Raw genomic sequence first — 17,036 nt, forward strand, 5'->3', positions numbered from 1 at the left:
TCTGTTGTTCCTGTTTCATGTGTGATATTGGTATCAGGAATTGTTAAATTTTTGACATAGGATAACATAAGGAAGTTTGAATTGTGGTGGTTATTAGGGGCGATGTGGTAGGGTATGTAGCATCTGCATTTTCAATACCTGGAGCTCACATCAAAGGGTCATTTGAAGTTGGCAATGTAAATGTAATGCTGTTTGAGGGCTGTTATGGGCCACATTATACAGTTGTATTGTGTAATTCCATAGTAAGTATTTAAAGGCATGTTTGACTTTCTTTTGACAATGAGAGTATGTTTCATGGTGCATTAGGGCTCAGGTATCTTGTGTTTTACTTTTTTAATAAATAAAGGCGACGATCAGCAAATATAAGTGTTGCATGAGATTTGGGTTTCTCTAGGTGCTTGTACACACTATCGAGAATGAAGAGTTTAGCATCTTGCACACTTTAACCAGCTTGGTAAACTGCAAGGGGTCTAAGTTGCCATCAATGAGGGAGAACCATATCTTTTCAAATCTTCTAAAATATTTTAATGGCAAGGGATGTAAGCACAACAGGTCTAAACTTTGGGATTTGGGGATTATAGCGGATGTTTTCCATATTGTAGGTATCTGGCCAAGTTCGCCACACATGTGGAAGAGTTTAGTGAGGACCTCACTACGCTGGTCAGCACAATAACAAAGTCTGTCCACAGAAGGCATCATGGGTAAAAAGGGCGGTGACACATACTACTCCTGAGGTATCACAATGTCAGTCTGAGGTACAAGAGACCCTCTAAGCATAATAATAATAATAATAATAATAATAATAATAATAATAATAATAATAATAATAATAATAATAATAATAATAATAATAATAATAATAATAATAATAATAATAATAATAATAATAATATAATATAATATAATATAATATAATAATAATAATAATAATAATAATAATAATAATAATAATAATAATAATAATAATAGCATTTTTCATACAGAAATTGCAGTTAAAAGTGCTTCACAGCTGTAAAAAATACAGGCACAAGCAAGCATAAAAAAGATAGAGAGGTAGCAAGGTAAGGTAAATCACAGTTTTTTCACATTAGGATCGAACATCCCAATAGGCCTCTCTGTTTACGGTTTCATTCAGTAATAAAAATAATAAAATAGAATAGACAGAGTGCGGTTTGATTCAGTAAAAAAATAGGCATTACTAAAAATAATCAAATAGAATATACAGAGTAAAAAAGTGTGATAAAAGCAAACTCAGACCTTTCAAAGCGAGGGAAAACTAAAAGTATAAAGTGTTTATACAAATCATAATGATTCACCCCATAATGGATTTGTTCTTTCTCATCCTAAACTCTAAGCTCTGCGTGTGTGCGTGCGTGCGTGTGTGCGTGCGTGTGTGCGTGCGTGCGTGTGTGTGTGCATCATTTGGCCCGACTCCCACTGCCATGCCTCCCACCCACAAAGCAGGCAACTCCTTGGATCTCATATTTTCCCGTAACTCCAGCATCATTAACACCACGGTAACTCCCCTACATGTATCTGACCATTCCTTCATATCCTTCTCACTAACTTTCATGCTTAACTGAAAGGTCTTCACCCCAACTCAAATCGTCTCACTCAGACACAACCTGCCCTCCCTATCCGCCTCCACCCTCTCCTCTGACATACTATCCACTCTACCTTTGAGTGACACCTTCTCTGCTCTCCCCACAGAGATGGCAACCTCCACCGTCCTCTCATCCCTTGCAACCTCCTTCGACAAGCTCTGTCCCCTCGTTCAGAAACCTGCCGGCCGTTCCCCACCCAGTCCATGGCTGACAGATGCAGCGAGAGAACAAAGACAGGTCCTGAGAGCGGCTGAGAGGAAGTATAGAAAGTCACGCCTCACTGCTGACATCGACACATATCACAACCTCTTGTTAACATTCTCCAAAACCATTACTAATGCCAAAGCTTCTTTCTTTCACCATAGGATCGAGGCCTCTGCCAAGAATCTTCGCAAACTGCATACTACCATGTCCTCCCCCCTCACTCCCCCCCCACCCCCTCCTCCCTCATCTTTCTCTGCTGAAGACTTTGCGATCTTCTTTGAGAAAAAAGTGGAGAACATCCGCAGCTCCTTCTCCCAACCCCCACCCATTCCAAACACTGAATCGAGAACCTCATCCTTCACTCTGTCATCTTTCTCTCCCATTACAGAAGCCGAGACCCTGACACTGGTAACATCGAACCGTCCGACTACATGCCAGCTGGACCAGCTACCCTCCCCACTCCTCCAGACCATAGCACCGGACATCCTCCCATTCCTAACTGCAACCATCAACTCCTCACTCAACTCGGGGGTGGTCCCCACCTCCCTAAAACAAGCCAGAGTCACGCCCCTCATAAAAAAACCAACCCTGAATCCCACCGTCATAGGCAACTATCATCCTGTCTCTCTTCTCTCCTTCCTTTCTAAAACACTTGAACGTGCTGTATCCAACCAACTTACTGCTTATCTCTTACAGAATGATCTCCTAGACCCTAATCAGTCTGGCTTCCGGACTGGCCACTCCACAGAAACGGCCCTCATTGCGGTCACAGAGGCACTTCACTTAGCAAAAGCGAAAGGCCTCTCCTCTGTCCTGATTCTCCTAGATCTATCTGCAGCCTTCGACACAGTCAACCATCAGATCCTCCTCGCGGCCCTCGCAGGAATGGGAGTGGCTGGATCTGCGCTGACATGGCTGACATCATACCTCAATGACCGCTCCTACCAAGTGTCATGGAGAGGGACCCTGTCGGCCACCCGCCGCCTGCGGACGGGTGTCCCCCAGGGCTTGGTCCTAGGACCCCTTCTTTTCTCCCTCTACACTAAATCACTGGGTAACATTATCACATCTCATGGCTTCTCATATCATTGTTATGCCGATGATACTCAACTCTTCCTCTCCTTCCCTCCCTTAGATATCCACGTCTCTGAGCGGATCTCGGCCTGTCTGTCCAACATCTCCGCCTGGATGACGACCAACCACCTCAAACTGAACCTAAGCAAAACAGAATTGCTCCACCTGCCGGGCAAATCCTCCCCCCTGACCGACCTTTCCATCACAGTCGAGAATACAGCTGTGACGGCGTCCCCGACCAACAAGAACCTTGGTGTTGTCCTCGACGACCAGTTGAACTTCTCTGCTCACATCGCAGCGACAACCAGAACCTGCAGATTCCTCCTGAGCAACGTCAGAAGGATCCGCCCCTTCCTGACAAAAGAAGCCACCCAACTCCTCGTCCAATCAACAGTCATCTCCCGCCTCAACTACTGCAACGCACTGCTCGCTGGCCTCCCGGCCACTGCCACCAAGCCTCTTCAACTCATTCAAAACGCAGCGGCCCGCCTGATCTCAAATCTACCGAAGTCTGCCCATGTCACCCCACTTCTTAGGGACCTGCACTGGCTCCCCATTGCTGCACGTATCCGCTTCAAGGCCCTCGACCTAGCATACCGTGCGGCAAAGGGAACCGCTCCCGCCTACCTCCGGTCAATGGTCTCTAACTACACACCCTCATGACCCCTACGCTCTGCATCTTCTGGCCGCCTCAGACCTACTCCTATCCAAGCTCTGGGAGGGTCATCAAAGAGAAGCCGCCTATTCTCAGTCCTTGCCCCACAATGGTGGAATGAACTACCCACCCCAGTTAGGACAGCCGAATCCCGTCCAATCTTTCGCTGTCGACTAAAGACGCACTTCTTCAACCATTATCTGAAATAATGGAAAAAATTAAATAAAAATAAAAAATCTAACCCCAACTAACCTTACTGTCATGCACTTGTCCTAATAAACTAACCTACACTGTAACACACAACCCTTTGATGAACATTGTTACTCAGCTGATAGAGTTGTACCCTTCCTGATGACTTGTCGTACAGAACTTGTAAGTCGCTTTGGATAAAAGCGTCAGCTAAATGACTAAATGTAAATTTGGCACAAGAACTCCGCACTGAAAAACAATACAAATAAAAAATCTTTTTAGCAGTGGAATGGCAGCTAGGTGGTGTGATCACTAGGTGGTGTGGCAGCTAGGTGGGGTGGCAGCTAGGTGGAGTGGCCGCTAGGTGGTGTGACCGCTAGGTGGTGTGACCACTAGGTGGGGTGGCAGCTAGGTGGTGTGGCAGCTAGGTGGAATGGCAGCTAGGTGGTATGGCAGCTAGGTGTTGTGGCAGCTAGGTGGGGTGGCAGCTAGGTGGTGTGGCAGCTAGGTGGGGTGGCAGCTAGGTGGTGTGGCAGCTAGGTGGGGTGGCAGCTAGGTGGGATGACAGCTAGGTGGAGTGACAGCTAGGTGGCGTGGCAGCTAAGTGGTGTGGCAGCTAGGTGTTGTGGCAGCTAGGTGGTGTGGCAGCTAGGTGGTGTGGCAGCTAGGTGGGGTGGCAGCTAGGTGTTGTGGCAGCTAGGTGGGGTGGCAGCTAGGTGGTGTGGCAGCTAGGTGGGGTGGCAGCTAGGTGGGATGACAGCTAGGTGGAGTGACAGCTAGGTGGCGTGGCCGCTAGGTAGAGTGGCAGCTAGGTAGAATGACAGCTAGGTGGTGTGGCCGCTCGGTGGCAGCTAGGTGGTGTGGCAGCTAGGTGGTGTGGAAGCTAGGTGGGATGGCAGCTAGGTGGGATGGCAGCTAGGTGGCGTGGCAGCTAGGTGGCGTGGCAGCTAGGTGGGGTGACAGCTAGGTTGTGTGGCAGCTAGGTGGGATGGCAGCTAGGTGGGATGGCAGCTAGGTGGGTTGACAGCTAGGTGGTGTGGCCGCTAGGTAGAGTGGCAGCTAGGTAGAATGGCAGCTAGGTGGGGGTGGCCGCTAGGTAGGGTGACAGCTAGGTGGTGTGGCAGCTAGGTGGCGTGGCAGCTAGGTGGCGTGGCAGCTAGGTGGGGTGACAGCTAGGTTGTGTGGCAGCTAGGTGGGATGGCAGCTAGGTGGGTTGACAGCTAGGTGGTGTGGCCGCTAGGTAGAGTGGCAGCTAGGTAGAATGGCAGCTAGGTGGGGGTGGCCGCTAGGTAGGGTGACAGCTAGGTGGTGTGGCCGCTAGGTGGTGTGGCAGCTAGGTGGTGTGGCAGCTAGGTGGTGTGGCAGCTAGGTGGGGTGACAGCTAGGTGGTGTGGCAGCTAGGTGGGATGGCAGCTAGGTGGCGTGGCAGCTAGGTGGCGTGGCAGCTAGGTGGCGTGGTAGCTAGGTGGAAGCTAGGTGGTGTGGCAGCTAGGTGGGATGGCAGCTAGGTGGAGTGGCAGCTAGGTGGGCTGGCAGCTAGGTGGAGTGGCAGCTAGGTTGGGTGGCAGCTAGGTGGTATGGCAGCTAGGTGGGGTGGCAGCTAGGTGGTGTGGCAGCTAGGTGGTGTGGCAGCTAGGTTGGATGGCAGCTAGGTGGGGTGGCAGCTAGGTGGTGTGGCAGCTAGGTGGTGTGGCAGCTAGGTGGTGTGGCAGCTAGGTTGGATGGCAGCTAGGTTGGATGGCAGCTAGGTGGGGTGGCAGCTAGGTGGTGTGGCAGCTAGGTTGGATGGCAGCTAGGTGGGGTGGCAGCTAGGTGGCGTGGCAGCTAGGTCGGATGGCATCTAGGTGGCGTGGCAGCTAGGTGGGGTGACAGCTTTGCGCTGCACAAGTGTGATAAACCACAGAAGTCTCTCACCGGAGGAAGATGCCTTTGATGTTCGGCGTGCCTTCAAAAGCCGTAGCCGGGACACTGGAGATGCGGTTACTCTGCAGGTGCAGATACTCCAGGGACTCTGGCAGGTCGGAGGGGATGTGTGAAAACTGGTTCCCAGACAGGTCCAGAGTCTGAAAGAACAAGATGAGTATTCAAATAGATACCATAGATTCAAGATTCAAGATTGTTTTATTGTCATGTGCACAGTTTGCCGTACAATGAAACAATGAAATATGCTCATTTAAATAAGGGCTGGGCTGTGGAAGAAATTCCCATCGAGATAATCATCTGGAATGTATCATGATGATAAAAATCACAAGATGAATAATCCAATGGCTGTCCATCGCACTGGACTGAACTGCATGATGGCTGATTAAGTGTGATCAAACCAAACCTGTGTTATTTTCAAATGAAATACCCTCAAATATTGAAGACCTAATAAAACATTTTCAAAAAAGTAGTGGAAATAAGTTAACATGCGGTTGTTGAAAATAATTATTGTGCCCAATGATATCTCGCTATCATAATGTATCATCACAATACGGTCCTGATGTGACACGATATTATATGACAATCGTCACTCTCCACTCACTGTTAGTGCACTGAGCTCCATCCAACAGCCCTGGTAGATGGAGTTGAGCTTCAGCCGGTTGTTGCTCAGGTTGATCTCTTTCAGCTTCATCATGCCCGTCAGCGCCCCCTCCGGGATGATGCTCAGCTGGTTGTCCTTGATCTTCAGCAGCTGCAGGGTACGGGGAAGGCCCGAGGGCATGGAATGGAGGCTGTTCCCCGACAAGTCCAGGGTCTCCAGCATACGCAGCTTTCTGAAGGCCTCTCGGTTCACCTTGGCGCTGGTCAGGCGATTGTAGCTGAGGTTGAGCTCCGTCAGGGTGTAGAGCATGACCAGGTCGTTGCGGCCGATCTCCGCAATGTAGTTGTGGAGCAGCATGAGCGTCTTGGCCCGGCGAGGCAGCCCCCTGGGGATGCGCTCCAGCTGGTTGTTGTACATGTGGAGGGTGTGGAGCTTCTTCAGGCCCTGGGGAAAAACAGCAAAGATTCGTAAGGATACATAGTAGGGATGTCCGATATTATTGGCCTACCGATATTATCTGCCGATGTTGGTATTAAAATGTAGTATCGGAAATTATCGGTATCGGTTTTCAAAAAAAATATTCTTTCTTTTTTTACATTTATTTAACCTTTATTTACCCAGGCAAGCAAGTAAGAGCACATTCTCATTTTATTTATTGTGAAAAGTATGGATAATATATCGGTATGGGTTGATATCGGTATCGGAAATTAAGAGTTGGACAATCCAATCCAATCCAATCCAACTTTATTTATAAAACGCTTTAACAGCCACAGGGCACAAAGTGCTGTACAGAGGGAGCATATTAAAAATTATAAGTAGCACTAAAAATAGATTTAAAAAAACAAGAGTACCAAAACAGAGAAAAAAAAAAGGTAACAGGCAGCAATACAAATTTAAATAGATCAAAAATATTTAAAAGCGGCAGGGGGCGGAGCCAGGCGTTCATGGAGTGAGACGTGTTTCACGAGAGCTCCCTTCTATCGTGCAAAATACACTTTTCTCCCCATTAGTCTTTATTTTATTTTTATTTGTTATTTGTCTGCTTGTTGAGTCGTCGAGTTTCAACTACTTTCATCGACTTTTTTCAACTTTCTACGATGTCGGTGGAGACCAGATCCATGAGCACTCCAGTCGGCAAACTGCCACCGGGTCTACCCTCGCCGTCGCCCGGTATCAGTGAGATAAGTGAAGCTGTTCTCTCGGTCATGACCAAACTCCATGCAGACTTTGAGGTACGCTTCGCTGAAACGCAAAGAAAAGTGCAGGCGGAATTTTTTGATACCCTTCATCGAGAGATGACAGAGGAAATTAGGATGGCGGTCGATCCGTTGAGGGAGAAGATGGAGTCGCTACATGCTGCCTCCACGGCTAATGCTAACGAACTAGCCACGCTAACGACAGAGGCCTCACTACAGGGCGAGAGGCTGGCGTGTCTGGAGGGCTCCCTGCTGGCTAGGCAGGCTGAAGTTGCCAAACTACAGTCGGTAATTGTGGAAATGCAGTCCCGGGAGAGACGCTACAACATCAGGATTGTTGGTGTACCGGAGGGCAGTGAGGGAGGCCGTCTCTCGGAGACCATGCCGGAATTGTTGCAGAAAATACTGGGGAAAGATGTCCTCCCACTGGATACACTCTCATTGTGGGTGGCGATTTTAATGCGTGCTGGGATGCGGAGATGGATAGGTCCGGGTCCTCTGAAACAAGCGACCAAAAACGGTCCTCTAAGGCCCTCAGGATGTGGGCCCAGGACACGGGGCTCGCAGACCTATGGCGCATATCCAATCCCACCCTCAAGGATTACTCTCACCTGTCAGCCAGACACAAAACCTTCTCTCGAATAGACTATGCGCCTCTACCACCTGAGACAGTTAAGGAAGTTCAGAGTATCGGGAAAGATACTCCAGTCCTTCTACTCAGGAGCTGTAGAGAGCATCCTGACCGGAAACATCACTGCCTGGTATGGAAACAGCACGGCACAGGACAAGAAGGCCCTACAGAGAGTGGTGCGCTCAGCCGAGCGTACCACGGGTATTGCACTACCCCCCCTGCAGGTTCTATACAACAAGAGGTGCAAATCCAGAGCCTGCAGGATAATGAAAGACCCTCACCACCCCAATAACAGCCTGTTTCAGCTGCTGAGGTCAGGCAGACGCCTGCGAACCCCAGCTACTAGGACAGAGCGGCTTAGGCTCAGCTTCTTCCCCCAGGCCATCAGAGCCATGAACAATGAACATTGAGTGCTCAGAACATTGAACTGTCCACACACAAGCACACATGAACACACACACGACACGCACACTGTGCACGCTCACACACGAGCAGCCACTTAACACTTTAACATGAGCGGGCACACACTCATGTCGCACACACGCACACTTATGGCCAAAGGAAAGGACACTTTAAATTAGAATAACAGGAACAGTGTATTGCACTACCAAAGCTAACTAGCATGTCCCATATGCTCTGTAAATAACTATGTACAGATACCGAGATGTCACTCCATGTTACCTGTTACCTGTTACTGCACAATGTTGTTTTCTTCTGTTGTTTTCTTCTTTTGATTCTATTATATGTACCACTGTATTGCACATCGTTGCGGGCAAGACCACCCGCATTTCATTGTATACCTGTATGCCGTGACAATTAAAACTCTTGACTTGACTTGACTTGACTATGCATTCGCGTCCCCTAATATGTTTGATAGTTTCGACGTCTCATTGGTTCCCCTGGCTCTCTCGGACCACAAGGGGATTTTCATTATGGCAACCTTTGGCAGGCTCTCCACGAGAGCTCCCAGGTGGCGTTTTAACTCAACCTTATTAAAGAACGATGATTTCTGTTCTGAGTTCAGGAGTAAACTAGCTGAATTCTTGCAGATCAATGTTGGCACGGTCGAAGACCCCAGGGTCCTGTGGAACGCATTGAAAGGATTTATCAGGGGTCATGTCACACTTTTCGCCTCCAATTTGCGTAAATCAAAAAAACTAGAAGGACTGGAAACATTATATGCGGACCTATACGCATCTTTGCAAACTAACTATAGTGAACGACTAAACACACAACATAAGATAGTCAAGAAAGAAATAAACTCCATACTTAAACAACAGTCTGAGTTCTTGATACATAGGACAAGGCAAAATTACTACTTTCATGGTTCCAGGCCTAGCCATCTATTGGCAATGAAAATATGCTCGAATGATCATTTCTCGGATATCCCTTCGATCAAGACGCGACAGGGTACAGTCACTACTGATTCGAAAAAGATCAATGACACTTTTAAAGAGTTTTACTCACAGTTATATAGCTCAGAGGTTAATTTCGATAACTCTAAATTTGAATCGTTCATTGGCGGGCTTGAGATACCCCACATTTCTGAGGAAGAGGCTAAGGAACTGGGGAAACCGATCACTCTTATGGAACTAAGGGAGACGATTGCGGAAATGCAGAGGGGTAAGATAATGATACTGACAGGCAAAAACTGTTCCACACTTTTTCCAGTCTCCAGATCTTCTAGACAGGGTTGTCCTCTGAGCCCAGGACTATTCGCGCTTTCCCTCGAACCATTGGCCCAATTTATTAGGCAATCGGAGGACATCGTCCCCATAATGATCAATAATACACCACACAAAATTGCTCTCTATGCGGATGACCTACTGATTTTTATGGACGACCCTTCCCGGTCGGCCACAAAATTACTGGGAATAATCGACGACTTTGGTAAATTGTCAGGCTTTAAGATTAACTGGAACAAATCAGCCTGCCTACCTCTTAATGAGCTGGCCAAGGCGGTGCGACTACCAGCTGATATCCCCATAGTGGAACATTTTAAATACTTAGGCATAGAGATATTCCCCACGCTGAGTCAAACTACTAAGTACAACTTCACGGGTACTTATGATAAAATACGCCAGGATCTAGACAGATGGTCGTCCCTTCCTAACTCCTTACAAGCCCGGGCTTCCATAATCAAAATGAATGTCCTGCCTAGGATAAATTTTGTTAGCTCAATGCTCCCCCTGCCCCCTCCAATAGACCACTGGCGCAAGGTACAATCGATGGTATCTAAGTTTATCTGGAATAACAAACGCCCGAGAATCAAAAGAGCTACTACTCAACGTAGGAAACAAGATGGGGGCCTCGCAATCCCTGATTTTAAGCTTTATTTCTGGTCCTTTTCACTGAGACCTCTGATGTGCTGGCTAGACCCTGTAGATGCTGTATCTTGGCGCTCCTTAGAAGCGGCGGCGGTCTCACCGCTAAGATTGCAGGATGTGGTGTACTCCACTATCCCTATTTCGAAATGCCGACTGAGGTATGGACCGATCATAACTCACGTGATCCAAACGTGGCGTAATGTACAGACGTCGTGTGGGGTTAAATGCCCATGGCACCTGGACTCTCCAATTTTTTATAACCAGCAATTACTTGTTGGGCACAAGCCGGTTAATATTCCTCAATGGCAAAGAAGGGGAGTTCATACTCTGGAGGATATTTATGATAAGAACGGCCTCCGTGCGTTTCAGGACTTAAGAGAATTTTATGATCTTCCCGGCGAGTCCTTCTTTCTTTACCTTCAACTAAGGTCAGCGCTGAGGGCGCATGGCGTGCCGTGGGCTCAAGCTTTGCACCCACACCCCTTCCTCAGGCTCATAGTGGACAGGACGACCTCCAGAGTGTTTGTCTCAGACTTTTATACGCTCTTAATTCAATCCACGTATAAAAATGTATCATTGGATACAATCTGGCGTGTGGATATCCGGGAGTTGGACCCCGAGTTTGACTGGGTTGATGTTTGGGCAAATGTGGCATTGTCTTCCCGCAACCCCAATCACCAGCAAATTAATTTTAATTATATTCATAGGACCTATCTTACACCTAGGAAGCTATTTGCTATGGGTCTGATAACCGACTCTCGGTGCACGTTGTGCTCTCAAAAGGCCACTGGCACTTATATGCATATGTATTGGGATTGCCCACCAGTGGCCCGCTTCTGGAGGTCAATAACGGACAAACTTTCAGATCTGTGTGGCTTAACTATCCCATTCACAGCTGTTACGCTACTCCTGAACGATATAACAACACTACCCGCATCCGTACAACTGAAAAGGGTTGTCCTAGCGGGCGTCACAGCAGCGAAGAAGCTAATAGCATTGAGATGGAAGGAGCCTGAGAAGCTCACAGTGATTAACTGGTCCCTAACACTGTTGGATGTGATCTATCTTGAGATATCCACGGCGCGGCTGATTGGGGTGGGGCAGGCTGGGATTGACCTGTGGTTCGCAGCAGCTGAGAAGGTCAGGACCGCCGTGTGCGGCTGAGCGGGGTTGGGGTGCTTGTTCGGGGGAGTCCGGTGGTCTCGTGGGAGGGGGAGGAGGAAATGTCTTGTCTGTCTTGTCTTTTGTGATGTCTTGAATTTAACTGGGGATTTTATTGGGGGGCAGCTATTTAACTATTTCTTCACTATTTGGTCATTTATTAGATAGTACCCCTTGAATTTAAAATTTAAAAAAGGTTGAACTCTGTTCTCTTTTCTTTTTGTCTTTATAATTTATAAATTGTTATTTCTGTATTATTATTGTTTTTGTTATTCTCCTGTGAAGTTCTGTGTATTGTGATTGTGATTAATGTGTTGTCTTGTTTCATGTAAATAATAATAAAAAAAATTGATAAAAAAATATATATATATTTAAAAGCAAAGGACACAGTAACAAAACGATACAACAACAACACAGTAAGACAATAAGATCATAAAATCAACAAGCTACATGGTGTCGAAAGCCAGAGAGAAAAGGTGGGTCTTAAGGAGGCCTTTGAAACGGGGCCTTTGAAAGTGATGAGGCCTGCCTAATCTGCAGTGGCAGCTCATTCCACATTTTGGGGGTGACAACTGTCCCCCCTGAGCTTACGCCTAGTTGTAGGCACTACTAGGAGCAGCTGGTCAGCTGACCTGAGAGAGCAATAAGGTGTATAGACCTGCAACAGCTCAGAGAGGTAGGGTGGGGCAAGGTCATGAAGAGCTTTAAAAGCAAATAAAATAATTTTAAAATGAATCCTAAAGTGCACGGGGAGCCAGTGGAGTGAGGATAAAATCGGTGAGATGTGGTCATATTTACGAGTGCCAGTTAAAAGACGTGCAGCGGCGTTCTGCACCATCTGAAGGCGAGCCACTGAGGATCCACTCACCCCTATATAAAGTGCATTGCAGTAATCCAACCTAGTAGTCACAAATGCATGGATTACTGCTTCAAAATGCTGTGCCTGTAGGATGGGCTTAATTTTGGCCAGCTGCCTCAACTGGAAAAAGCTCGATTTGACCACGGCCTTGATCTGGCTGTCAAATTTAAGGTCTGGGTCGATTTTTACACCTAAGTTCTTTACTATTGGCTTGACATGTTGTGCCAGCGAACCCAGATCTAGCAGTGAGGTCACAGAGGGGCCACCAAAAACCATGACCTCCGTCTTTTTGTCATAAAAATTTTAAAAATCCAATGCCATCCAGGATTTAATGTCATCGAGACATTTGATCAGCGGCTCTATGGAAAAGGAGCCAGACTTTTTTAGTGGCATATAGATCTGGCTGTCATCAGCGTAGCAGTGAAAAGGAATGCCGTGCTTTCTGAGGATGGAACCAAGGGGCAATAAATAAATAGAGAACAGGACGGCACCAAGTATCGAGCCCTGGGGTACACCATACAATAGGGGGGCAGTAGAGGACACAGAGTCCTCGAGCTTGACACAAAAAGATCGATCTGCCAGGTAGGACTTGAACCATTCAAGGGCTATGCCTCTGATGCCCACCCACTGTTCAAGGCGGGCAATTAAAATGTCATGGTCCACCGTGTCAAATGCGGCCGACAGATCTAAAAGGACCAGGACAACACAGTCACTGGAATCAGTGGCTAAAAATATGTCATTAAAAACTCTTAAAAGTGCCGACTCAGTGCTGTGCAGGGATTTAAAACCAAATTGGAAAACCTCGAGAATATTGTGCTTGTTTAAAAAATTCATTAGCTGAGTATAGACAATTTTCTCAAGGATCTTTGATAAAAATGGCAGTTTAGAGATGGGCCTAAAATTTGACATGGCTGCAGGATCAAGCCCAGGCTTCTTGATCAGGGGCTGCACAACCGCATGTTTAAAAAGTGCCGAGACCACACCAGAGGACAGGCTGCTATTTATAATGTTGAGTACAGTAGGCCCAACAGCTGGGAAGACTTCCTTAAAGAGTCGAGGTGGAACAGCATCATCTGGGGAGCCCGATGGCTTCATTTTGCCAATGACCTCCTGTAAGGAAGACAGCGTCATGGGCACAAATGTGTTAAATACAGCGGGCTGGGGACAAAAACAGAGGGGTCATAAGCAGGAGGTGAAATAGAAGCCCTAATGGAGGAGACCTTATCAATAAAGAAGTTAAGGAAACCTTCACAGGCAGCACGAGAGGCCTCCACACAGGTAGTCAGTGGTGCATTCAGTACATCATTGATGGTCTTAAACAATACACGGGGCTTATGGCAGTTTGACATGATAATGTCAGCAAAATATGTTGTCCTAGCCTCCCGTACAATATTCTGGAAGTGATGCCAGCAGTCTCTTAGCGTGTGAAGAGATACATGCAGTTTGTCCTTCTTCCATTTGCGCTCGGCTCTGCGGCACTCACGCTTCGCAGAGCGGGTCAAATCATTCATCCAGGGCTCTGATTTAACCCTGGGCTGTCTGGTCTTAAAAGGGGCAACAGTGTCCATAGTAGTTTGACAGGCGTCAGTAAACCACAAGCTAAGGGTCTCAGCATCATCACAAACTGGAGTTACATCATTTGAACAATATCGGTATATCGGATATCGGTAAAAAAGCCAATATCGAACATCCCTAATACATAGTATCCTAACTAACCGCCTCGGCCAGTCCTTCATACCAGCGGCCATCAGACTCCACAGTGGGCAGGGACTGCTGCCAGACATCCAACTACAACTACTAGGAACCTAGTAGCTGACTCCCACCTAAAAGGACAATATACTTACCTATGCATACCGCACTTTATGTGAATACTGTCTACTTCATCAATTTAGCATTCTTAGATTATATATTAGATTTAGATTTAGACTATTGGATTATCAGATTATATATTGCATATATTTAGCATTTAGCATTTTTTTTATTATATATTAGATTAGATTTAGACTATTGGATTACTAGATTATATATTGCATATATTTAGCGTTTAGCATTTTAGCATTTAGTTTCTTTAGATTATATATTAGATTAGATTATTAGATTATATATTGTAACCATATTTATTGTAGGGCAAAATAACTGAGAGGGCATACATACCCTCATCTTGCACCTTGTTGCCAATATGCGCATGTTCAGAGCTAACTATATTGTATATTGTTTACACTGCGTTTTTATTAAATTTAAATTTTTTACACACTGTACTATAATTCTGTGACCTGTATGTCTTCTACTACCTGTACCTCCCCTCCCCCCTCCCCCATGCTGCTATGATACCTGAATTTCCCCAAGGGGATCAATAAAGGAATATCTTATCTTATAGTAGTAGTATTGTATTGTATTGTATTGTAGTATAAAAGCAGCAGGAGAACTAACGGCAGCAGAACTCGAGAACTACTAGGAATGTCTGATCACTAAGTGTGTCTGATTCTTACCACCTAAACTGCACGGACTACAATGTATAACGTACGGCGTATATCACGCCAGTTATGGTAACTTAGGTATACTGCACCTGTGTATAGTGTATACTTTACTTACTCATAGTATATATTCAGATTCTAAGTGTTATTAACCATATTTATTGTAATGTATAATATAACTGATAGGGCATACAGACTATATTGTTTACACTGCTTATTTTTTATCTTTGCTATCATTTGATTGCCCATACCTGTACCCCCCCCCCCCCTTGCTGCTATGATACCTGAATTTCCCCAAGGGGATCAATAAAGGAATATCTTACCTTATCTAAATAGTTTTGTTACATGTTGATTTCTGAACATTCACAAACAAGCACAATGTCTACCTGTGCAGTAGGGAGGAGATGATATTTTTTCAACAGGACGTCCTGTACCATCTGTCCTTTCAGTCCAACTCTAAACACATGGGGTGCTTGTTGCCTATCTCGGTACAGTATTATAAATAATAAATACGGTATAATAAATATGAAATACAATACAAAATAAAAAGAAAGATGCCAAGCAGTATCTCTATGACCAATGATGTCACTAACAGTAACTCTAACTCACTCATTCACGATTAGCCGTTCTGCCCCTAGTGGCGGCTCACGGGACATGCGCTTCTGGCGTGTCCTAATTTCTTTTTTGGTTTGATTGATTGATTGATTGATTGAAAACTTTATTAACAGATTGCAGAATGGGTACAGTACAGTACATACATACAATTGTTAAGGGGATGCAGACCAGAGAAAGACTTTCGTCTTGTTTACATCAGGGTCCCCCATTTTCAATTCATCATAACATATATGACATACACGACATACAGATAGACAGTACTGCTACATCTATACATTTATGACATATCAGATTTGCAAATACAGTACTGTTTGTGATACAAAAAGAGTCCAGAAAAGAGAGTATATACATTTGACGTAGAAACTGTACATTGGAGGGTAGGTGGTGGGGGGGGCGGGTGGGGGGGGGACTGTACATTGGAGGTGGTTGGGTGGGGGGGGGGACACTGTACAACTGTACAAGCAAAACTGTACATTGGAATATTGACAAAACCATACTTGGTCATTTACTGTATATTGGGTTGGGTTAGGACATTTACAGGGGCCAGTTTCGAATTGCAGTCTCCCGTAGGTGTTCTTTGAGAGTGTTTTTGAAAGTGGGTAGTGATTCACATTCCTTTACAGCTTTGGGCAGGGCGTTCCACATTGATGTGGCATAATTGCGAAACGTGTTTAGTCCCTTGTTTGAGCCGAATCTGGGTTTAACATGATTTGTGGAGCTCCGTCTGGTGTTGTGATCGTGGTATTCACTGACCTTTGGGAAGTATTTTGACATGTACATGGGTACCTTGGTCGTGTAGTGTATCTTGTAGACCAGGCCCATTGCAAGTTGCTGTACTCTGTCGTCTACTCTAAGCCATCCTAGTTTGTCAAAGTGGGCAGTGGTGAGGTGGGTTCTAGGAGTAAGGTCAAGCAGTAGTCTGACCAGTTTGTTTTGAGATGTTTGTAATTTTGTTTTTAACGCCTTTGAGATGCTTTGGTACCATGAGGTGCAAGCATAGTCATACTGTAGTACCCTTGAATGAGTGCTCCTGCCAGAGTCTTCAGGGTATTCTTGTTTACCAGTGAGGAGATCCGGTACAAGAATCGAGTTCGTTGGTTGACTTTTTTTATTACATTGGATGCCATTTTGTCACAGGAAAGATTTGCCTCTAGGATGGAGCCCAGGTAGGTAATTTCTTCTTTCCTTGTGACAATATTGTCACCCACTGTAACTGAGAAGCCGTCGGTCTTGCTGAGTTTGTTATTTAAACCGAAGAGAATGGACTCTGTTTTGCCCATGTGTAATGATAGTTTGTTATCAGCGAGCCATATGCAGATTTTGCCTAGTTCCGAGCTGAGGGTTTTTTCAACCTGTAACTTGTTCTTGTCAGAAACCAGCAGGGCTGAGTCGTCCGCAAACAGGAACAAGTTGCAGTCACAAGCTGACGACATGTCATTTGCATAAATTAGGAACAGTAGCGGTCCTAGTATGCTTCCTTGTGGAACACCACAGCTCACTGTGAGGGGGGGGGGGGGGGGGTA

The 17,036-nt window shown here is 46.1% G+C and overlaps 1 protein-coding gene across 2 annotated transcripts in view; it reads right to left on the reverse strand.

Annotated features, from left to right (window-relative positions):
* Positions 1–17,036, reverse strand: part of podn (podocan) — an 82,819-nt gene that overhangs the window by 16,664 nt on the left and 49,119 nt on the right. For both annotated transcript variants that reach the window (XM_084338181.1, XM_084338180.1), the window contains 2 exons: positions 6,251–6,694; positions 5,641–5,789 (listed from right to left, as the gene is read on the reverse strand). In XM_084338181.1, coding sequence (XP_084194307.1) covers positions 5,641–5,789; positions 6,251–6,694 — 593 coding nt within the window. The remainder of the gene's footprint in view (positions 1–5,640; positions 5,790–6,250; positions 6,695–17,036) is intronic.

This window comes from Notolepis coatsorum, assembly GCF_963971535.1.
Source record: "Notolepis coatsorum genome assembly, chromosome: 2".
Lineage (NCBI taxonomy): Eukaryota > Metazoa > Chordata > Actinopteri > Aulopiformes > Paralepididae > Notolepis > Notolepis coatsorum.